The 23,434-nt window shown below is 39.5% G+C and overlaps 1 protein-coding gene across 2 annotated transcripts; it reads left to right on the top strand.

Moving 5' to 3' along the window:
- Positions 1-1,207: 1,207 nt before the first annotated feature.
- On the top strand, positions 1,208-22,032 carry BDH2 (3-hydroxybutyrate dehydrogenase 2). Of its 2 annotated transcripts, XM_081057223.1 has the most exons (10): positions 1,208-1,311; positions 4,163-4,254; positions 5,148-5,226; positions 7,070-7,166; positions 8,839-8,947; positions 14,152-14,212; positions 15,217-15,330; positions 18,430-18,488; positions 19,066-19,158; positions 21,071-22,032. In XM_081057223.1, the coding sequence occupies exons 2-10, from the start codon at positions 4,183-4,185 to the stop codon at positions 21,122-21,124; spliced, it is 738 nt and encodes a 245-aa protein (XP_080913349.1). In that variant the 5' UTR covers positions 1,208-1,311; positions 4,163-4,182; the 3' UTR covers positions 21,125-22,032. The 2 variants fall into 2 exon arrangements, with proteins under 2 accessions (XP_080913349.1, XP_080913350.1); XM_081057224.1 differs by lacking the exon at positions 15,217-15,330 and having other exon boundaries at positions 1,234-1,311.
- The last annotated feature ends 1,402 nt before the right edge of the window (positions 22,033-23,434 follow it).

Genomic DNA, 23,434 nt, shown 5'->3' with positions numbered 1-23,434 from the left:
TGGTTACCTTCATTTCTCAGATGAGAAAATAGGTTTGGGGAGTTAAGTGACTTAGTTAACTACAGAGGGGAAAATGTGGGACCTACCTTCATATTTCTGACTCTACAATGTTCTTAACCACTATGTTAAGGATACACTTAGCTCCAAGAACAGAAAAAAAACTAAAAAAAAAAGAAAGTATATTTTTCTCACATAAGAAGTCCAGAGGATTTAGTCTAGGGCTCTTATCTTGAGGCTGTCTTCAAGGAGCCAGGTCCCTTTTCTTACCCTGCTGTCCTTAATAGGTGCCTCTAACCTCACACCAAGACACAACATGGCTGCTATGTCCCAGGGCATCATATCTGCATTCCAGGAGAGTAGAAGGGAAATAGCAAAAGTCAAAAGCCTTTCAGAGAGGGCTTACCTTTCTAAGAGGGTAGCCCTCCTCAGAAATTCTAGCCTGCATTTCACCGGCCAGTCAACTCTAGCCGCAAAGAAGTCTAGGGATTGAGTTTTGCTTTCCAGTCATTACAAAGTAATAGGCCAAGGAAAGTGAACTGGGTGGATGCTGAGTGAGCCAACTTAAATAGTACATGCCCAAATAACCTACACGCTCACTCTGCCCAGTCACGCTCCTGAGAAAGTGTAAGTTATTAAGTCTAGCACAGAGGACTCACATGACCTATTCCTTTCTTTTTCATCTGTTATCTCTGTTCTCTTGAGCCAAATTTGATTTTTCTCTTATCCAACATGTATTTCCACTGAAGTTCCTCCCCCTCTCCCCCTCAGTAGTCAAGATGGCTGCATTCTGCAACTAAACATGTGTTAGTGTTAGAACAAACTGAGCGTGACAATATAACCACAACTATACCTTAAACACGGGAGAATTTTAATTTTCCTCCCTCAAAACACTCTAGGTCCAGGGCTAGAAAGGAAGGCTCCAGTATCTCCAACTACCTGGGTTCCTTGTATTTTGTTGCTATGCTGTCTTCCACAGGCAATTGTGGCTCATTCAATCTTGAGTACCCCCAGAACAGCACATAGTAGGTATAAACAAATGACAAGGATTTAGAGAGGTTAGAGTGAAGGTAAAAAATGCTTTTACACTTTTCACCTTTTACTTGGAGTTAAGAGTTCTACTTGAGTCCACTAGATGGCAGCACGTACACATAGACGGCATATGAATGTGCGAGACCTTTTAGAAAAACTGAAGGAACCGGAACTACAAATCCCAGCATGCACTATTAAGCACCTGACTTGCTTCTGTACAAAAGTCTCAAGTTTATTGCTCGCTCAGTGATCTGGAGGACGCCATCCACTTGCTGCTCTAAAGTAAGATTTCCTAATATACTTTAAATGAAACTTTGGACTGGGAAAAGGGGAGGTTGATTTTTTAGTTGTTGCTTTGTTTTCTGCACATTACGTGTTTCAGGATTAATCTTAGCAGGGATGTCAGGATAAGGGTGTGTTTTTACCAAGTTTGAAACCCTGGTATATGTAGTTTTTCAAAAGAGCCAAAGAAGAGAGGATTTTACACTGTCTTACGTGAACATTTTTCTTCTTGGCCTATGAAAACAGAGTTCCTGAAATTACTGTTCTCAGCTAACCCGAAATCAACATTTTGATTCCAATATTGAGAGTAAGAAAGCCACCATGTGTGGTTTTCGCTTTGGATGTATTGAAAGTTGCCTTATTTTACCATTTCAGGCCACGTTTGCACTCATTTCCCCAAATCAATCTGTTTAAGTTTAATGGTGCAGTTTTATCTAACAGTAAGGCTTTGGCTTCAAAATCTGGTCCCAGAAAGACAGGGAGGCCAGCTTGGGGGAGGTTTTCAGAGTAAGCAAACCAGCTGCTCGGTGCTTCAGCGATTGTTCAGTAAATACTTCTCCGAGCGTCAGAGGCAGACTCTGGCATGTGCCTTCGCAGTGCCATGCGCCAAAAGTCACTAATGACAATGCTGTAAACACCATGCTCAAGATTGGGTGGGGTAAAGATTATTGGAATCTCTTACTTTCTAAAGTATATATTGAATATATCTCTTAACCCTTTCTATGTTTAAAATGAAAATGTATCACTCGTGTAAGGACAAAGAAACAACAGTGCAAATTCATTGCATCAAAGAAAGACTGGCACCATAAAAGCCCAGCTTCTGCCGCATAACACATGTGAACTAAATCAGAGAACATCCGTCAAGTTGTCCGCTGTTCCCTGGAGGCGTGGTTGGGCCCTCGGAGGAGCGCACTCCAAGATAGAGTTAAACAGGCATGGATTTTATTAGGCGAGGTGGAAGAAAATGAGGAGGGAGCTAGGTAGGGCTGGGACAGCCGGTAAACCAGGACGTCCACCCGCGGGGGAGGGAGTGCGATGCCCGACTGGGGGGGAGCACCCAGATGGACTTGAGGTTTGCGGGAGGGTCCGGGAGACCGGTGGGTGGAGGTCCGTGTCCCCTAGAAATGGGTCTGCTTTAGTGTTCGTGCCACACTCATGCACTGCCCACAGGAAAGTGGTCTCAGCACCAACTCAGCCATAGGTTTCAGAGCGGTGGGCTGGTGGTCAGTGACCCAGACCCTAGTCAGTTACCAGCTGCGGTCCGAGAGGCGCAGGCCCCTAGCACCACCTGGGTCCGCTGGGTGTGCGAATGAACCAGGTCTTCCTTTGCTTTGGAACTGCAATCAGCAGGCGTGGGTTTGAATTCAGAGCTGTGAAACACTGGATAAAACACATCTCTTTGAAGTTAGTGCATTGGTGACCAGGCCTGGTCTCATCTCTGAAATATTCTCTTCTCCACCCCTTCTGCTCCTGCCTGTGGCTCCCTGCCCAGGTCTGTTCTCCACGGTGATCTTTCTAAAATACATGTCTGATCATGTCACATTCTTTCCATAAATCCTTCAGTACTCATTTCCCACAGGAGGTGGGACTCATAGCCCCTCAGCAGGTGGACCTTCCACAAAGGAAGGGCTTGAAAGGGAAGTGTCCTTTGTTTACAGCAAAAGGCCAAATGTGGCTGAAAAGAACACAGATAAGTTCAAAAAGAAAGACTAGATCATGTGAGCCCTCTAGGCAAGACTAGCTAGCTACCTGTACTTCATCAGGCAGGTAACTGAGCAGAGTGATTGTGTAGGTTATTTGTGCTCCTATTATTTAAGTTTGTTCACTCAACACCCATCCAACTCACTCCCACCCCCCTTTTTTTGCCTGGAATGCTTACATGATGCCTTGGGATGTAGCAGCCATTTTGTGACTTGGTGTGAGGTCAGAGGCACACATTAAGGACAGCAGAATTAAGAGAAAGAACCTGGATCCTTGAAAACAGCCTCATTTAATCATCATTTGACTCATCACTGCCCCCAACCTCATCACTGGCCGTTCCTCTCACCCTGAGACCTACAATCCAAGCACTCGCCAAATATCTCACTCACATCACATTTCCCTTATGTCAGAATTTCTCAGTCCTCTCTGTTAAGATTACTAATTGTGTCTGTTAAAGTGTCACTACTGCAGGCTTAAACTTTAAAAGAGGATCAGCCGCATTGTGGGTTGGAATGTGCACATAGCAAAAGAGTCAGAATACCTGAGTTTAGTTCTGGCTCTGCTATGGTACTGACCTGCTCTATGACCTTGAGTAGGTCAGGTCAGTTTCCTCACCTGTAAATTGGGGGAACTGACATGATTTATTTTCCAATTCTCTTGTTCAATGAGTCTCTGAGGGTAACTGTGAAATCCTTCCCAGGGACAAGGAAAAACCACAGGCTATTGATAGTGCAAACCCTGACAAAAGTTTACAGGAAAGAAAGTGAGAAGCAGCCCAAGTAGTAAAGACACATACAACGCTATAGCAGTGTGTACCGGGACAGTGGGGAGGTAGGGGACGTGGTCAGGGGAAGGATTCCACTCCTGCTGGACCAGCGTCAGAGGCCCTGTTCTCCAGGTACTGAAGTAACGAAAGGTAAAGCCCAATGTCTCTCTGCCCCAGTTTTCACTCCAGTGGGTTATGCTAACTAAATGTTTCTGATACACAAGACTAGGTGTCTAGAGTAAGTAAGTCAGATGGTGGGACTGTTTGTACAGAGGGGCTGCTTACAAGTTCTTAAAGATGTATATTGAACCATTCATTCTAGATGTTACTGCCGGCACAGGGCCATGTGCCACGGGGTAAGCCATTAAATACACCTGTCTTTAGATTAAACCACAGGTTCCATTATGGGTCGACTTGATGGAAAGGTCATCATCCTGACAGCTGCTGCTCAGGGGATTGGCCGGGCAGCTGCCTTAGTAAGTTACCATCTCGTTGTTTGCTCACTAACTGTTGAGGTATTGAATTATGTAGACAGATTCCATGGTTATTTAATTCTGCTCTACTTTTTTTTTTTATTGACTTTTGTGCTTCTGTTGTCTAAAGTTAAAAAACAAAAGTTGCTACTCCTGATCCCAGGCAGATGAAGGAAAGAATAGCTCACATGTTTGTTATGTGACATCATTAACAACTTTTGATACTGAGAAACTTATGTCTCTGCCTCAGTTTCTTTGCTCCATAAAAAATTTCCTGTAGAGGTCCTACAGGGGTACATAGCTTTCTGAAATCATGTCAATTCAGATAAAGGACTCCAGAGTTATAAGACTGTCTGGTTACCTTCACCTTCTAATTTATATCCCCTTCTCACACATTATACCCCCTACCTGAGCTAATCAGGCACTTTAAGTATAATGGCAGGGTATGGTTTGATGTTTATGAAAACAGTAGTATACTCTTAGGAGGAAAAGTGTTGAAATAACCTATTTTTCACTGATTATTTGGAATATAATAAGAAGCGGACTATATTAAGAACCTGCTCAGAAATGGAATATAGTCTATCAAATAACAGAATAGTATTTTGATAGGTGTTAATAACAGAGTCTTAGTTTTATAAAAACACTATTTTGTTTGATATTACTTAAAGGGACAATTCAGATGACAAGCACAATATATGTCACATTGTTCTAATTAATGATAAAAAAAATAACAATGGGAAGGGTAAGGTTAGAGTAGATGGTTTGAAATTCCACCTGCTTTATAGGGGGGGAAACAATGAAAATAAGATAAAAGGGAAAAGGCTAAATGGCATTCCCTTCATGAGAATAGTTAAACCTAGTAAACAAAAGATGTATTTGTGCATTGTGTCTACCAGGCTTTTGCAAAAGAAGGTGCCAAAGTCATAGCCACAGATATCAATGAGTCCAAACTTCAGGAACTGGAAAAGTACCCGGGTAAGCAACTAAGCCACTTAAACTTGGGATTCAACGTCTACAGAGCTGAAAGGGGATTCCTTAGCTGCTGAGCTCCACTGGCCTCCTTTTTACAGCCCGACTCTGATATCAAATTTATATTCTGTGAACTGACAGGCGAAATATGCACACTTAAATGTATAAACAAAATTTTAGGCGTAGACTTAAAATTTTTTATTTATCCAACCTGTTGAAGGACTCAGTACCTAATAAGAAGATCATATGTTGGTGAACACACAATGGGATTTATAGATGATGTAATACAGAATTGTACACCTGAAATTATGTAATTTCATTAACAATTGTCACCCCAATAAATTTTTTTAAAAAAGATTATATGTGAAAATTTAACAGTTAACTTTTCATAATAACTTTCCACTCGCGTGCCCGCCTCCTCTAAGGGCAGTGCTGTCCAATAGAATTACAACATTAGCCATATGTGTCATTCTCAGTTTTCTAATTTCCTAGTGGCTACATTTAAAATGTAAAGGAAACAGGCGAAAAATCACTTACGAATATATATTTCATATAACACAATGCATCTAAAATATTATCATTTTCACATAATTAAAACATTATTAATGGAATATCTTACAATCTTTTTTTCATATTAAATCTCTGAAATCCATGTATATTTTACGCTCACAACACATTTCAGTTCGGAAGAGCTGCATTTCAAGTGCTCAATAGCCACATCCGGCTAATGGCTATCTTAGGCGACAGCTCAGCCCTAAAATCACAAGTAATGATTAGGAACTCAAAGAGATTACCCAAATTACTTAAGTGTGCATCACTCCTTATTCTGCCACACTGAACCCAACTCCAACATCAAAGAACTTCACTTAGAGTTACTCTGAAAGAAATCAGAACAGAGAAGTCATTTGAAAATTAGCTGTTCCCACAAAACAGAACAGATTACAGGATCAAACACCAATTAGTTCACTGATTTAGTTAACTGAATTAGACTGTGTTGAATTTTCATTCCAACAACTCAAAGTAAAAGCTATTGTACTAGAAAAGCACAAAGAGAATGAGGGCTTTCTGAAACTGAATTTCAGTCTTCCCTTTCTTTGTTTATTCATATTGTATTCCTACATCCAAAAGAGAATAAAATAGATCGTGTTTTTTTTTTTTAAAAGACATAAAAATAATGACTGCTGCTTTCATTAGAGAAGTTTTGGGGTTTTTTTGGAACTAGTACAGTGTGTATCTCTTAGACCCCATGCCTGATCTCTCAAGCTTTTAAGTGCTTCATCCCTTCTTCTTACCTCTCATTTCTTCTCCCGCAATTTAGTCTAAAAAATAAGTGATGATGTATCACTTGACCAAGAGAGTCATTTCAACAAATAATGGAATTGACATAAAAGTAAAACTCACAAAGAGAAACCATCTCTTTTCCCACTACCGTTGCCCTTCCCTGTCACACAGACAGAATTCAGAATTTCTGTAGCAGTTACTCAACCTCTGGGAGAAAGAATGGCCTAACATGGCCCACTTTCAGTCATTACTGCTGGCTAATTGAGAAACATCTAATATAGATCATGCATACTGCACTCTAAAGTCTTCACTCAGAAAAGACCTTTATTCTTCAATTCAGAGAATGGAGAGAAAGAGAGGGAGAGAGAGGTATGTTACTGGGAGATCCAGGTTGGGACGACTTGAAGATTTCTACTAATGAGAGTCTTAGGACCCTACTAATGGTCAACAATACTGTGAAGCTTAACTGGGCAGATACTGCAGTCTTCTCGTTTCTAAACAGCTAGTCTTCCAGGCTAGACACGTTTTATGGGTATAGATAAGTAGTGTCTTTTGTTTTCTCTCTCAGGTATTCACACTAGGGTCCTTGATGTCACAAAGAAGAAACAAATTGATCAGTTTGCCAATGAAGTTGAGAGACTTGATGTTCTCTTTAATGTTGCTGGGTAATTCAGAACTTTTTTTATTTCACTCTCCTTACAGAATGTTTGCTGTGACTTTTATTAAAAGAATTTGATAATATCGCCAAATAATTCATAATGAACCATCATATATTTCCTGGGAAATGTGGCTGGATTCTGGACAGAATTTTTATTACAAGTGCAGAGATTGACCTGGGGTTGGGGCCTAAAGGCAGTTAAGATCTATTCAAGACAATTTATACTAATCCAAAGTATTGATCTTCTTAAGGCTGTTAACAGGCCTACGCCAGTGGACTGGTCACTAATGTTCCATTGGGACTTATACAATAAAATGAAAAACTGGTTTCCAGTAGAGTATCTTTAAAACAAATTATATTTACTCGACGCCAAGTACTCAGTTTATTGAAATGCGTTATGTTCCCAATTTTTTTGGCACAATATTCTAGCAAGTTCTTTATACCTCCCATGCTCAGTGTTTCTTACTGGGACAATAAATCCCAGCAAAAGAAGTTTTGTTGTTGTACCTTTATATACAGCACAAAAAGAATGGCTTAATTAAACTTACTAGGGTGGTACCAAACTTACTGAACCCCCATGAATGATAAGAGACTGAAACTGAAGCAGCTACATGTAAACACAGTGACTGCTAGTCTTCTCCCTACTCAGGCATGACAGCAGAGATGAGTAAAATGGAGGCTTACACCTGAACAAAGTAAATACATTCTGAAGTTCCACGTTTCTTGTGTACCTCTTTTCTTACATTGGCACTGCTGCACTAATAGAAAAATCCTAGAGCCTTCTAATATATTTCTGTGGTTCTTCCTAACCATGTTTCAGAGTGGGGGGAGGGTACAGATCCCGGTCTATCCACAGTTTATCATGTGTTACAATGTAAGGGGGTTAAATTAAAGCAACAATTTGTGATCGTCTATTTTATAAACCTGCTCCTCCCTTATATGAGAATATACCCAGAGCCGTGAAAAAAAATCAACTAGCAAAATTAGTTTTTGAGCATCAATTAAACTTCCAGCTAAGTAAGGGATATAGAAACAGAGCCTGTGGTTCTTGCTGTTGTTGCATTGAAGTGGATGACAGCAATCACAACCAATAGTAGTGTATCATTAATTGCATAATTTTGGTCCAGCTGACAGTGAAATCAATTCGGACTCCAGTTTTTAGAAGGCTTCCTGGAGGAAGTGGGACTTGAAAAAGAGTGAAGGTTAATTTTTTTTCTGCTTTCTTTATTCAATATGTTACAACTGTACCTTAGCAATATTACTTTGTTCCCTTGAGATGGTTGTTTTCCTTGCAATTTTGTTTTCCCTCGAGAAGGCTAAATTTGGGCCACCTGAGGGCACTGTTGCTCTTGAAATAGCAGTCAGGGCAGGTGTCCTTTTTTATTTGCCGTATGTCCTGTGTAGTTGGTATACAGCTTCTTATGTTTCGTAGCCTGAAACTCTTGCCCTCTTCTTTTAAAAGAAGGATGTTGTTTTCAAATAAATGTATTTAGCTTAGGTTGTTTGGATACTTACTAACCTAATGACTAATATTATGTTGGAATTGTTAAAACTCTTGGTAAGGGAAGGGACAATGGTCTAAGTCAATGAATGACAGTAAAAATGATGAGGACATGGATAGAAGTCTTTATAAATGATTCTCCTCCCCCCTCCACCACCACGTTTAATCACTGTTCCAGTTTTGTCCACCACGGAACCATCCTGGACTGTGAAGAGAAAGACTGGGACTTCTCGATGAATCTCAACGTCCGCAGCATGTACCTGATGATCAAGGCATTTCTTCCTAAAGTAAGAAGGCCACCGCCTCTAGGATAAGCACCACTGGATAAGTAGATTTTCTTACTGCCATCGAGAAAGGATCCCCACATGCACTGAGGAGTGAAATTAGTTAGCATAATGACTAACCTGTGTTGAACATTTATATCAAGGAATTTAATATAAATTAACTCATTGAACCTTCCAGTTCATCCATTCAAGGACTAGTAAGCACTTTCTCTGTGCCAGGCTTTATTCTTGGTGCAGAGGACACATCAGGAACTAAACAAAATCCCTCCATAAGAGAAGTCCCATTTTTGAGGGGTGAGATAGGATAATATTTAATCGAATGAACGTGTACCATGTGTGGTGGTTATAAGAGCTCTGAAGAAAAAGAAGCTAGGATATCAGTGAGGCCCAGGAAGGTCTCATTGATAAGGTGAAATTTTCACAGAGATCCGAATGAAGTGAGGGAGCTAACCATTCAGGTATCTGGGGAGAGGGCTCCAGGAAGCGGGACGGCAAGGAGGCACATGGCACCAGAACAGTCCAATGAGTCAAATACCACTTTCTCATATCCACAGTGCAGAGGATGAAATTGGGAGGCTACATAATTTGCCCAAGATTGTCACACAACTAGCAAGTGGTTAGAGCCAGGATTCAAACACTGACGTTGAGATCCCTTCTTGAATTTCGGGACCTAGAAACACACCCTATTGGATGGATGTACCCTACTGCTTCTCTGTACCCTGAGTATTCTGCTTGCACTCCTGTTTTTTAGCTGAGCTGCAGAGACACCAGAGAGATGGGAGACAGTGTGTGCTAAAGAGAGTTTTCCTCCTATCTGCTACCATTGAATTCTCCAGCCTTCACACAACTAATCGATGTTTTTCATTTTATTTTACCAATAAGCATTAAGTACGTTTTGATAGAAAGCACAACACTAGGTGCTCTGGGGAAGGAAGGTATAAATATGAAAAACACTGACTTCAAATGATCTTGTAAGCCCTATAGTAATAGACAGCACAGGCTCAGACAATGAAAGGTGTTGGCAGAGTACAGAATCAGTTCAGTTCAAAACTGTAAATTGAACCCTAGTGAAAAGCAGAAGAGCCATTCTTCTCTTCCATCCCAGCTGGATTAGATGACTGACATACTGAATGCTGCTCAACCCAGGGCAGGAGAAGAGCTTTTTCATGCAAAGCAGGGCTGGTACTTTGCTCTGAACATTCAACCTAAGGTCAAGAAGGATACAGATGAATATTAAAAGGAAAATTAGAAAAACTGACTTAGTAACAAAGGAACTTTTTCAATATACTTGTTTGCACCTAGAAGGGTCTTTGGGTGGGTCCACAGAATGTTGAACAAGTAAAAATTTTAATTGCCTTTTTTGCTTATTTGAAGTTCATGAGAATCTGTATTATTTAGAACTTGAATGTACCCTATGCTTAGACTGATCCTTAGCATAGGAAATGGAAGAGAATCAGAGGCTACAGTGAAAGGGGGTCACAGTATAGGTATAGGAAAAGTATAGGTCACAGTGAGTAAGACTGTTGCACATGTATGGGACTCATTTGTCAAACCAGTCTACTTCATGTCTGGAAAGCTTTACACGTCTCAGTGAAGGAAACACGTGTGGGATACAGTGAAGCTGAAATTTAAACTTGTAAGTAAGTGTTACCTTCTAAATGCCAAATGCTAACTTGTAAATTAGTGAGTTTGTCTATGATTTAAAGCATCTTAACAATAATCTATGTGAGCCAATAACACTCATTTGTAAAAAGAAAAAGAAAATCCCAAGAGCTATTAATGACTAGGATGGGGAATCAGAAGGAGTCAGTGCCATTTGTACAAGTGACCCTAACCAACCTGACCTTGGCCTCAGAAGACCTTAGGCAAGGCCTGCACTCCCATGACCTGGGAGATGGCACTTGTGCCCTCTCAGCATCTATCTCTTTTATTTAAAATGAGAGTGACACAATCCCTTCCAGACCAAATTGTCTAGGATCCTCTGTATTCATTAAGCATGACGCACATATACCAGGTTAGAACTTTCCAGGGGAAGCCAGGATTTGGAGTCTAGGCAGATCTGTAAGGTCAGATGGTCAAACATAGGAACAGTTGTAGGAACTTTTTGTTCATGGATAGACAGAAAGAAAACCATTCCAGAACTGGAAGATCAGCCAAAAGGCAGACAACAAGTTGAAAAGACTGTAAGAAGAGGTCAATGCAGAACCCAAGATCCAATATAGAATGGAAGAGATGTATTATGGCAAGAATTCCGGGAGGCCTTGGGTATGTGGTGGGCGGTGCTCCCCTTCCTGTATCTCAGAAAAGCCCCTAGCACATAGAGGTACTTAGCAAACATCTATTGAATGAATAAACATGTCTAGGTTATCAATCCCGTTGGAGGTCAGGCACAGAATCCCTGAAGACTCAGAAGTTAAAGTCTGCCAAGTTTAGGAGCTGAGCTCTGGTGAGTGAGGACAGAATGGCTGGGTCAGAGTAGGACTAACTAGACAGACGGAATGTTTGGAGGTCTTTCTCTAACCCCCACCTGAGTTTCTGGGCCATCAGTCCTATATAGCATTACTACGGTATGGACCAGGCACTTCACTTTATACTCGTAGTCGTTCTCACCAGAGAGGACCATTGCATGGGGAGCCAACAAGAGGATTCACACTGTGACAGCAGGTACCGAGCTGGTGGTGAGAAGGCAGTATACAGGAGGCAAGGACTATGGGCTCTAGAATCAGCAGGGCTCTAGAATATGAGTTGAATGGATAGTACAAGCATTAGGGGCTGCACCACCATCTCCTCGGTGCCCATATTCTAAAGTTTTGCCTGAGTTATTACACTTCAGAAGGTTGGAGACTTAACTTATTTAATAGCCCATCTTTATATAGAGAGGGTGCCAAAAAGATGTATATACATCTTAAGAAAGGAAAGCTGTATTAAAATTGTAATACTCAATATATACTGATAACAAAAGATGAATACAAGTCACATTTGACTTCTGCAATTACAAGAGATTCTCAAAGTGGTTACCATCAGCATCCAGACACTTCTGATTATGGTGAACTACTGCTTGAGCAATGTTGGCCAAAGTGTCCACTTGTATACATTTTTTTGGCACCCCGGTATTAAATTGGACTCTGTATTCTATATATATTGAAAATGGGTTATATATGACAATGATAGCTCAATGAAACTGGAGAAATAAATGAATAAATAGGGTTATGTTTTTCACTAAATTGAATAAGAAAGAATAATTTCAAGTCTTGGTTTTCAACACCATTATACTTTCCTTTATTATGAGGGCCCTATTTCATTATGATCCTCTATTTTATGGATAAACAAGTTGGAGTAAATATTTTCTTCCTTGTCATCTTCCTTGATGGTTGGGTCACCTCAGCGTCTCCTTGTATCCTGTGAGTCCATCTGACAATGCCTTAGGGTTTTTATAGACTCAGCTTTTAGGTACAATTTGTAGCTAAGTGTCAAAACAGAAAGTAAGAAGAATACCATGAGGAAACCTATAATCTTGCAACCTCACTCCTGGATCAATCCTATGATTCACCTCCTCCAATCCTACACCTCTTTTCTGAAAGCTGCTGGAGAAACTCATCCCAACAGAAGTGATTTTTTTTTTTCCTCCAGACTCTTTACAATACCTCATTGAGACTCCTTTTAGAAAGCCTTCACTTGATTTTCGTGATAAAGCATACCCTGGTTTTCCTTCTCTTCTGTAGTGGGTTCTTCCATTTCCCCCAGCAATTATTTTAACTCTTCACCACTCACTTGTGTCCACTGTGTCCCTGGTTCTTTATGGCCACCCTCCCAGCCTCTGATTTCAAGGAAAAGTTAGTGTCCATTAGGCAGAAATTCTCCCCACCTCTCGCTTCTTCCCCCAAAACATTCACAGGTAACCATGCCCTTGCACATAGGTATATTATCTTGAAAACACACGTGTTATAATTAATAATAAAGCATAGTTCATTTCAAAAGTTCATTTGAAAACATTTTTTAATCCATAGCAGCTTTTTTCATTACCTTTAGATCTGGGGCAGGACCCAGCAATCTGCACTTTAAACTGGCACCTCAGGAGATTGTGATTCATCAAAGTGTATTGACCACCTACTGTGTGCTCTCTCTAGTAGGACAAGACTGGCACAGACCCTCCCCTCACGAAGTTCATACTTTAGTGGGGAATTCTGAGGGAGACCTTCTTAGGAAGCACTGCCCCAGGTGGGGGAGGCAGCCCTCACTGCCCGTAACTATTTACCAGGTCCTGCCCTTACCACCTCAACTGTTTCCATCTCTTTACCCACAGACATTTCTGCATCTCTGCTTTCATCACCCCTTTCCTAAATCACTGCCTCAGTCAGCATCCATTGGTCGTCTCTCCAGGATGCTAGAGGCTTTTTCAGATTCCCCAAATCTAAACTGATCACTCCTGCGCGCCTTACCCGCTTTACTGTCGTCACCTTGTTGCCTTCAGTGTAAAGCCCAAGTTCCTAAATTTCGCTCCTAGTGGCCTGTGCAGCCTCATTCCTCCCACAGCCTGCATTCCAGCCTGATCCGTTCCTTCCTCCAGTTCCATGATAAAGCCTTTATGCATACAGTTCTCTCTCCATAAAATACTCTTCTATTTTTCTGACTAACACTCTAGTTTTCAAAACTCAACCCACGTATTTCCTCCTCAGAAGCCCTCTGGCTGTCCCACAGCCTGAATCAGTCCCTTCCTACCACCACCCTCTTCTCTGTGAAGGTCTCTACTGGCCCTGAATGCTGATTATGTCAGCCAATCCAGTCGGACTGGCAGCTCTCTGTTGGTGCGGTTTTTGACATTTACCTTTGAATCTCCTGGACCTAACGCAATACCTAACCACTGTAGGTACTCAACAAATAACCGTGTTGAATGCAGTAAGAGTTTTCCACCATCAGGAACACACAGTAAGGATGACGGTTCATTCGCATTCCATTTAGCTCAGAGGTCTCTTGGTCTTGCTGATGCTCTTGTGCCACAGGAAGGGGGTAGTTCCCTGGGAACTCGCTGCCAGTGGGTGTGTGCACATGCCATCAACTCCCAGCAATGCTGGGTGAGACTCCTTAACAGAGCTTAATGTTAATAGCTAACAAAATGGTTCTGCAAACCCTAAGTAAATGCAGATCTTTTAAAGAGGTAGTATTCTAATTCTGCAGAGCGGTATTTGGTTGTTATTGTGTTTCGGCAGATGCTTGCTCAGAAGTCTGGCAACATTATCAACATGTCCTCTGTGGCTTCCAGCATCAAAGGTAGGTCTGTCTTCCTCTGGGATCATAATGCACATACTCACACACCTTCCCAAACTAAGGGCTTAGAGAACAAGCATAGCAGAGATCATGAACCCCACACATAACTTCAAAACTGCCTTTTAAAAATTGGTATTAAGTTCTTTAACAACCAGTCCTTTTACCTTAGGTCTGACGCAGTCATAAAATTAAAGTTTGTTTGCTTCGCCCTCCCTTTCATTCCTTCTAATGGATACGGAAATGAAGAGCAAACTGGGAGGAGGAAACATTTATCCATTTAATTAATCAAAAAAGATGTATTGAACACCTACTATGCGCCGCTGTTCCAAAAGAATTCACAGTCCCCCAGGAGGTGAGGGTCAGGCAACCACACACCTACAGTGTGATAGTACATATTACAACAGAACTTTGTGCAAAGTGCTGTCACAATACCGGGAAGCTAACTACCTGTGGATCCGAGGAGCGATTCACAAAGACAGTTGATCTGGGCCCTACATGAGAAGTTGAAGAGCCAGGATTGCTGTGTAAAAAGGAGATAATGTCACACTCTGGCACTGATGGATCTGTGAGTTTAAAATAAAATAGCTACTGCTGAGATTACATTCCTTCTCTTTGCAAGGATACACGGATTAAGCCTGCACAGGAGAGGAATGCCAAGAAATGCCTAGACCTCTTGGTTTGTTTTGTTTTGTTTTGTGTTTCTTTACCCTGATTTTCTTTTGGAATCTGCCTAAAGGGTCTGCCAACTGATGGTGAAAAACTAAGACCACTGCAGGCACTTAAATGCGGCATCGCAACACCTACGTCTCAGCTGAGTTGTGCCAATATTATTTTCACAAATTCAGAAGCTAGCTCTATTAAGGGAGAAAACGTGTTATCTATTTTTAAAAAGGGTGAGGTGGGAGGAAGCATGACAATGGTTACTGAGGACACTTATTTGTGTTCCCTTTTTAAAGGAGACTATTTTTTGTATTCCTTCAATTGTTGAACCTTCCCTACCCCCTCAGGAGTTGTGAATAGATGTGTGTACAGTGCAACCAAGGCAGCCGTGATTGGCCTCACAAAGTCTGTGGCTGCAGACTTCATCCAGCAGGGTATCAGGTGCAACTGTGTGTGTCCAGGTGAGTTTGGCACGTTAGGGCTGTGAGCATGTCCTTTCTGACATCCCCGTTGCAATTGTGAGAGATACACGTGTCTACATAAGCTTGTATACCCCATGTTATGTTGTATCCTGTCATAAGGAAAAGTTCGAGAGAAAAAGAGCCTAGGCTTATTAACAGTCCAACAGTCAACAGTAAATTGAGAGAGAGGCTAAGTCATTAGGAATAAGCCACAGATGAAAAGGGTTTAACATCACTTACATGGGGCATTTCTAAACCATGAGTTCAGAGACATCACTGGCCAGGGCTGGGTGTCTTGGAACCAGATCAGGGATGACCTTGTCAGGGGAAAGAGGAAAAGTAGACCATGCTCACCGGACAGCAGGAAGAAAATAAAAGGAGCCTTCAGAGCAGCTGCTGAGTCATGGAAATCACCTGGGTGGCCCATAAATTAAAAGGATTCACACCTCCCTTTATGCTATAAAAAAGGGGGTCAGCAAAGGATGGTCTGCAGTCCCAGTCTGGCCACAACCTGTTTTGTAAATACAGTCTTATTGGAGCACATCTGCACAGTTTGTTTATGTGTTGGCTAGGATTGCTTTTGTGCCACCGGCAGAATTGAATAGTTGTAACAGACCAAATGGTTCTCAGTGCTAAAAATATTTCCTATCTGGCTTTTTACCAAAAAGTATGCCAACCTCTCATTTAAAGGAAAGGAGAAAAGCAGAACTTATTCTTAGTAGAAAGGACATTAAATTTGTCCAAACAAAAGCATTCAATAACTTATTTCTTAGGAATAATTTCTCATTCTCTTAATAACTGTGGGTGTGTCTATTAAATAGGTATGCCCTTTCACCCAGCTCTGCCTATTCAATGAATACAAGGTGCCTAAGACCAATTATTAACTTCCTCTCTGAAAAGAAATTAAATATTGCATATCCAGTTTCTCTCAGTCGATTACAACTGATGTTTGAGGGGTTAGGAAGACAAATAATTTCACCATTACCTGTGGGACTTCTCAAAACCTGAAAGGTATGCCACAATTTGGGGAAGGAGTTGACAGGGAAAACTGTGTACAGTACAGGTATGCCTTGGAAGTAATGCAGGTTCGATTCCAGCCCACGGCAATAAAGCGAGTATTAAAATAAAGCAAGTAGTAATCTTTTTGCTCTTGGAGGGTCTTGATTTCAACTTTTAAAAGACCCAACATCTGTGGAATGCAAAAAAGTGAAGCACAGTAAAACAAGGTATGCCTGTGGTTTGAAAAGTCCCACAGGAGATTCCGATATATCCCCTCGGGTTGAAAAACCGCTGACTTATTAAACAGGGAAAACTACTAAGTACCCTTCAAGCTACAGAATTGCCATGACTGAGGTGTTCTGTTTAAATTCTTATGGATTAGAAAGATAAGCACAGGTAACACTGAGAAAAAGGAGGATACAGGAGAGACAGTTTCACTGCGTTTTAGCATATGTACTGGTGATACTTGAGTCTGGCTATTTTTGGTGCTATTTACCCAATGGAATAAATGGCAACATGATTTAGAAAATATGATTGTTTTAGCAGCTGGACTTTTCAGGAGATTGGAAAATATGTTATCAAATTCCCTGCAACAAGGAACTAGCTGTGACTCACTGAACCAGTCACAGAAGAAAACCTGATGAAGAATGATTATGTCTGGGATGGTGCTGGTGGTTGTATAGTCAGAACTCCTCACCCTTAGACTTGTGTAGACTGTGGCATGGTGGGTCAGCCTGTGCCACGGACACAGCGGAGTCCAGTGACAATGGAATTAAGTAGAAGGCTAGGCTTGCTCTACAGTTTTCATTTAATAGCCATTCATACCAGCCATGTGTGAGATATGACGCTCATTCTCCTCTGTGCAAGGAAGCTGATAAAGCTGTAAGAATTCTGAAGAGACTGTTCAGTGAAAACTTTAGGTGCGTTGAACACACTTTTGGTAGAATTTTGGATTTTAAGGAGGCAGTTGATGAGGGAAGTGAAGAAAATATCAGAAACTAGATACAAGGGGATCTTTATTATGTGGTTTCAGAAAGTATTTCAATACTATGGCCCGCAGTAACGTGGAAAGTAGAAAACATTCCTAATGAACTCAGAATCTAGCTAAGGCAGGTTCTACCCACAGTGTTGAAAAGTGCTGCCCGCTTGTAGTAAAATGTGAGGGGAGGGAGAGAAGCTAAAGAAAAGGCTGTTAAATATAAAGGAGCCAGGATTCACTGAATTTGAAGATTCCCAGGCTCTCCAGAGAAATGGCAAATGATGATAAAATTAAGAAATGGATTCTGAGCAAACATTAAATCTCAGGAGCATGGTCTAAAGATGAAGCTGAGGGTGTGACTGTAAAATCATTTCTTGTGACCTTAGAAAGATCACATGGTCCTTGGAGTACTGTCAGTCAGAAAAACAGGCCCTCTAAAGAGAACTTACGGATTACATAAGTGAACAAAAAAGTCTGGGGAACTTTCTCTGTAGGAGTGTGGACTAAGTGGGATTTAAAACTTGCGGTGTCACACTTTTTTAAAAATAAAATAATTTCAAATTATATTTCTGATGAGAAACATGAAACAGTAGTTAAAAATAGGAATTTGAAACCACTGAAAATAGGCAAGATATGAAGAAAATTTAGAACCACCTAAATTACAGACGACTGTAACAGTCATGCAGTTGAACTTGACCGCACAAATGCTTTTGAGATGATTAAGGCAGTTTAGATCCTTGCTGGTAAAGTACTTGTATGATTTTATCTAATCTCAAGGTGATTGTGGGAATTAATTGAAATGATACATGTAAAAGTGCTTAAAATCCATAAAGTATCATGTTAATGTAATGTGACTAAAATATATGTTTTGGGAATGCTGGATGATTCACCGAGTCCCAGGCTTGTGTCACAGAGAATTATAGTCTGTGTTTTTTAAAATCATAGAAATGTTATTACAGAAGTTACAAACCTATTAACTAAAAGAGCAAGTAAGTGGAGGTAAAACTGTCATTCTAAGTCATGGAATTGCTGTATCATAATGATATGTTTCATATCATTAACTGTCAATTTCTTTTTCAGTTAAAGTAAGTAACCAAGCTGAATGTCCCCCTTTGATTTAGGAACGGTTGATACCCCATCTCTGCAAGAAAGAATACAAGCCAGACCAAATCCTGAAGAGGTACATCTACTATTTTCAATGCGTTTCAATCTTGTTAGAGACTGTCCTTATCCTTACCTAGAGAGTAAACAGAGAGACAGAATGTAGAAGGGTGGTTCCAGGGGCTGGGGGAGGGGGAGAATGAGGAGTTATTGTTTAATGAGTACAGAGTTTTACTTTTGCGGGACGAAAAGTGTTGTGGAGATTCATTGCAGAACACTGTCGATGTACTTAACACTGTTGAACTGTACACTTAAAAATGGTAAAGAGGGTAAATTTTATGTGTATTTTACAACTTTAAAAAAAAAGCTCTCTTCATTAACATTAACTTTCTGATCTGTTGCAGTGTCTGTCTGTGTTAATATAGCAAAATAGTTTGAGTGGCTTCAAAGTCACCATAGGCCTGCTTGGTCTGCTTAGTCCACAATTAATGATACTACTAATATTCTCACGTATCATGTATCATGCATGAGTAATTAAGGCAGCAAGCCAGTGGTACCTTTGTAGGTTCATCTTGCCTTTGACCCCCAGAAGAAGCTGAAGATGAGTTCCTACTTCAGCTTATATCACAGATGTCTGGCATGCTTTCTGGTCACAGGCACTGAGCAATTTTCTGAAGAGACAGAAGACTGGAAGATTTGCAACTGCAGAAGAAATAGCCCTGCTGTGCGTGTATTTGGCTTCTGATGAAGTAAGCACTATTCTTCCCAAGAATTCATTATCCTCAATCATATTTGGCCACTATTTGATTATCAGAAAATGTCATCTTAGAGAGTTCTAGCATATATATGCTAAGATGCTACAGTTACTAGATAGGGATAAGTTCTGATTTAAATTGCTCAAAGAAAGGCCAGTTGGATCTGAGCTGATGGCTTTTCCTTTTTCAACTTTATATGTCACTAATTCTTGTAGCAAATGAAATGGAGGGTTAAAAAAATTAAATTGCTAGATTTTTAAAGACAGAATTGTTTTCAAAAATTATAATTGGGGAAACCCTGGTTAAATGTAATTCAAACAAATGAACCTCCAAAATTAGGAGTTTCAGGTAAAAAGGAGAGAGGGTAACCAGATTGTGTCCAGGAGACACAGAATTGGCATCTGGTGTTTTTGGTTTTACTGGTGCCTTGTTTAGGAGACTCCCACTGGTATTTTATTCTATGAATTATTTACTTGTTTGCCGTCATGTACAGAAATTCCTAATTCTCTTTCCACTTAGCATCTATTTTCCACTTAGCATCTATTTAGCAACGATTTTCTTCCTTAATGACTACTGTATATTTTTTAATGGCATACAACTGCAAAAGCAGAATATATATATATATATATATATATATATATATATATATGACACAGAACACAAGAACATCCTCCTCTATTTTATGTCTTTGAATATTACATGATCAGGGAACTGTAATGTATGAAAAGAGACAAGGAAAGGGGAGTAGGTGGGAGTATCATTCAGTGATCAGTTACCGTGTTTCCCCGAAAATAAGACCTAGCCGGACCATCAGCCCTAATGCGTCTTTTGGAGCAATAATTAATATATCTTATTTTACTATAATATAAGACCTGGTCTTATATTAATTTTTGTTCCAAAAGACGCATTAGAGCTGATGGTCCGGCTAGGTCTTATTTTCGGGGAAACACTATATATACACATATATGAGAGCTTGCATTGTAAACAACAACAAAAAAAGTGGGAGAATTGGGGTCCTTTCTTGGTAAAAGAACCAAAAACACCCTAGTTTATCTAGATTATATGATCAGTTTTCATAGATTGAACTTTAAAATTTTTTGTACTCATATTATGAAGTCTTTCCTTCCTACTTCTTCCCTTGTCTCAAGCTTTAGATAAATTTAAAATTAAGAACACAAATTTGAGTGTTTATTATCCATGTTTAAGTAAAAGATTTTTAAACCTCTACCACAAGGAATCATTTTAGCTTTAACTTTTTGGAAAATGAAAAATTCTGTAGAAAAAAAAGTTTTGTTTTAACTTTTTTAGTTGTGCACAGATATGGGTGTCTTAAACTAGTACAGAATATTTTTTCATAGTTTAGATTATAATAATTATTCTTCATAAACATTTTAAAAACACATTTATTGTGCTTCAGCTGGAATTGCCTATATTGAGTAGTTATATATACAATATCTTTTTTGTTGTTTTGTTTGGTAATTGACTTGATCCCTTTATGACTGACACACTAGATTATGTTCAAAAGTTTATTAGTGGCATAAAACTCAGCTAGTTTAGAATAGTTCTGACTTTCAAAATGAAAATGTACTATGATAGCCTACAATTTATCCTAATTTGAGAAATTACTACATAGCACCTAACTTCTTAATGTTCTGATTCTGAGATGAAACACCTAACAGACCTTACATAGAATGTGACATGTCCTAAAACACCAGCCAGAGGCCAGTTAACTGCATACCAGAAGAACACTTGGCAGTTTTAAATCATCCAAAATTTAATTTAGATTTTCCTAAATTCTGTTTGAGTTTTCCTGTTCCCGTGAGAGTACGTCAGTCATAGAAGATTGAAGAAACACAACCTGTGTTAAACCTGGTTCATTGTTGTCTCTTTGTGTTTATCACTGCAGTCTGCCTACGTAACAGGTAATCCTGTCATCATCGATGGAGGCTGGAGCTTGTGACTTCTGGATCTCCTTGCTGGGACGGCAGACCCTTCCTGTCCACCCGGAACCTGGTTATGAAGAAAACTCACCCATGTCTTTCCTATTAATGGCATAGTAATCAAAACAAGCTCGTTTTAATGATGGCATTATTCTGTTCACAAGAGTCTGCTTCTTTAAATATATTAATTCCTTTCTAATCTGTTTTGAAATCATTGTAGATAACATGAAAGATAACGAATTCATTGCAAATGAATAGTTTTAAAAATAAGCCTCAATTTGTAAGCACATACACTGTGAATATGAAAAAAAAAGGAAGGTTTTTAAGAAAAAAGTACTAATGTCTATTTTACCTCTATATCCCAATATTCAAATATTTTTGTAGAATTCTGCATTGGTCTGTATATAGCTAGTGATTTTAAAATTTTACCGTTATAATTGAATACCAGAGGTAAGAAGGAGTTTGGTGTCAGTAACTTACATTGAAAGATATTTAGATTCAGAACTGTATTGTTGATCTGTTATATAAAGGAAAAATAATCATCAGGTGTTTATACTTAATGGATGTCATCACTTATAATTAAGTACTATTTTCTTCTGGTATTTAATTTCTTAGTCTAAGTAAAAAATCTTTATTAAAATAAGCAATGATATTTTCATGGGCCTAAGAAAATATAGTTAACTAACTTGGCAGTATTGTCAGTCTAAGGGATTTTTTTTTTAAGATTAAATATAGATTTTTTTTCACCAAATTCCAGGATAACAGATAAGAAGATATGAAATTTAGAAATAGTCTCTGGATAAATGAATATAAATGAATCATGTAACAGGAAACAAAGAAAGAAAAGAAAATTTTCAAGAAAAAGTTGAAGTAAATTCATGGATGGTAATTCTGTAAGAAATTATGATAAAAAGTTTTTTTTCTTGTTCTTTATCGGGTTTTATATGTTTTTTATTTGTTACCACTTCAAAAGACCAAATGGTATGACGCATGTATACAGTACTCAAGAAATGAGCAGTTACACTTAGCCTTTTCTCTTAGAGCCTTACTAATACCAAGGAAATATTGAAATGCACAATGAACAGATAACATTTTATGTTTGAGGAAGAAAATTCTGCAGTTTATAAAAGTGAGTTAAACTTGACGGCAAGGATATTTGGACAAGCATTCCCAGAGTCCACTGATTTTAAGATTTGCTTTGGGGTTCCAGCCCAGACATTCCACTACTGGATCACAGATAGCTTGGTTTGTAACCTAGACCAAGTCATCCAATTTATCTTGGATTTTAGTTTTCTGGTTTGTGAAATTAGGGAGTTGGGCCAAAAGACCTGGGTTTCTTCTGGGTGTATCAAAATGCTGCAACTTCTTATCAGGTGAGGTATGGAACACTGTAGTTTATAAGTACGTTATGAAGTACCTTATGCTGTAAGCAAGTACGCGTTTACTCGTATGTATAGCCATGAACAAATGAATTCTAAATAAACAAGTGATGATTCTGCAAATGCATTCTAATTTTAACAAATGCTCCCTCAGATTTAGTTCTCTCAGAGCTAACTAAATAAAACATTATAAACAATAAAAGCAAGTAAAATCTGGCCCAAAAGTTCCATGTTCTTCAAAGTCATGCGAATCAAATCAGGTGATGTATCAATGAAGATCACATGACTGGAAGAAAAGGAAAAATGTAATTCATTGTTTTGGTAAGAGGAAGCTGAATGTCACCAGAAACTTTTGCAGGCTTTAGGCAAGGAAGAGTTCAGTTTAGGAGAATAATCATTTTAGATGCTCTGAAGAAGGTTATTGGACAGAATGTAGGTGCATCCGTTCTTTCCAAAGGAGAACCTGAAGGACAAGAATGAGTGGTTTCTGTCTGGTGTACACATTTATTTGACATTGTCCCTCTTGCCTGAAAAGAGGTGATTAAAATTGGCACTTGCTTCAAGGAGTGAAACACAGGTAAGAAAATTTTTATTTTTGAAAGATATGAAAATTATCCCCAAAGGGGCGCACGTTCATATATACACACACTTAGTTGGGCGTGGGGGGTGAGGGTGGGATACAGAGGAAAGGAAGACGGAAATGGAAGTGAGTTTTGAAGGAGAAAGAATCAAACAGCTCACGGAAAGGTTAAATCCCAAACAATACACAGCAAGAAGGGCATGTGTTAAAGAAGCGATAACAGGGAGAGAAGTCTTTTATTCCACTTAATTGGTGACCAGGGAGGAAAACTGTCTTCCCACCGCACCTGAGAAGATTCTTCTAAAAAGTACAACTAAAAGATGGTGTTAAAATCCAGAATACAGAGGTTGGTTTAGGGACCGATAAACCCA

The sequence above is a fragment of the Rhinolophus hipposideros genome (assembly GCF_964194185.1).
Source record: "Rhinolophus hipposideros genome assembly, chromosome: 1".
NCBI lineage: Eukaryota > Metazoa > Chordata > Mammalia > Chiroptera > Rhinolophidae > Rhinolophus > Rhinolophus hipposideros.
This window is presented reverse-complemented; position numbering and strand designations above follow the sequence as displayed.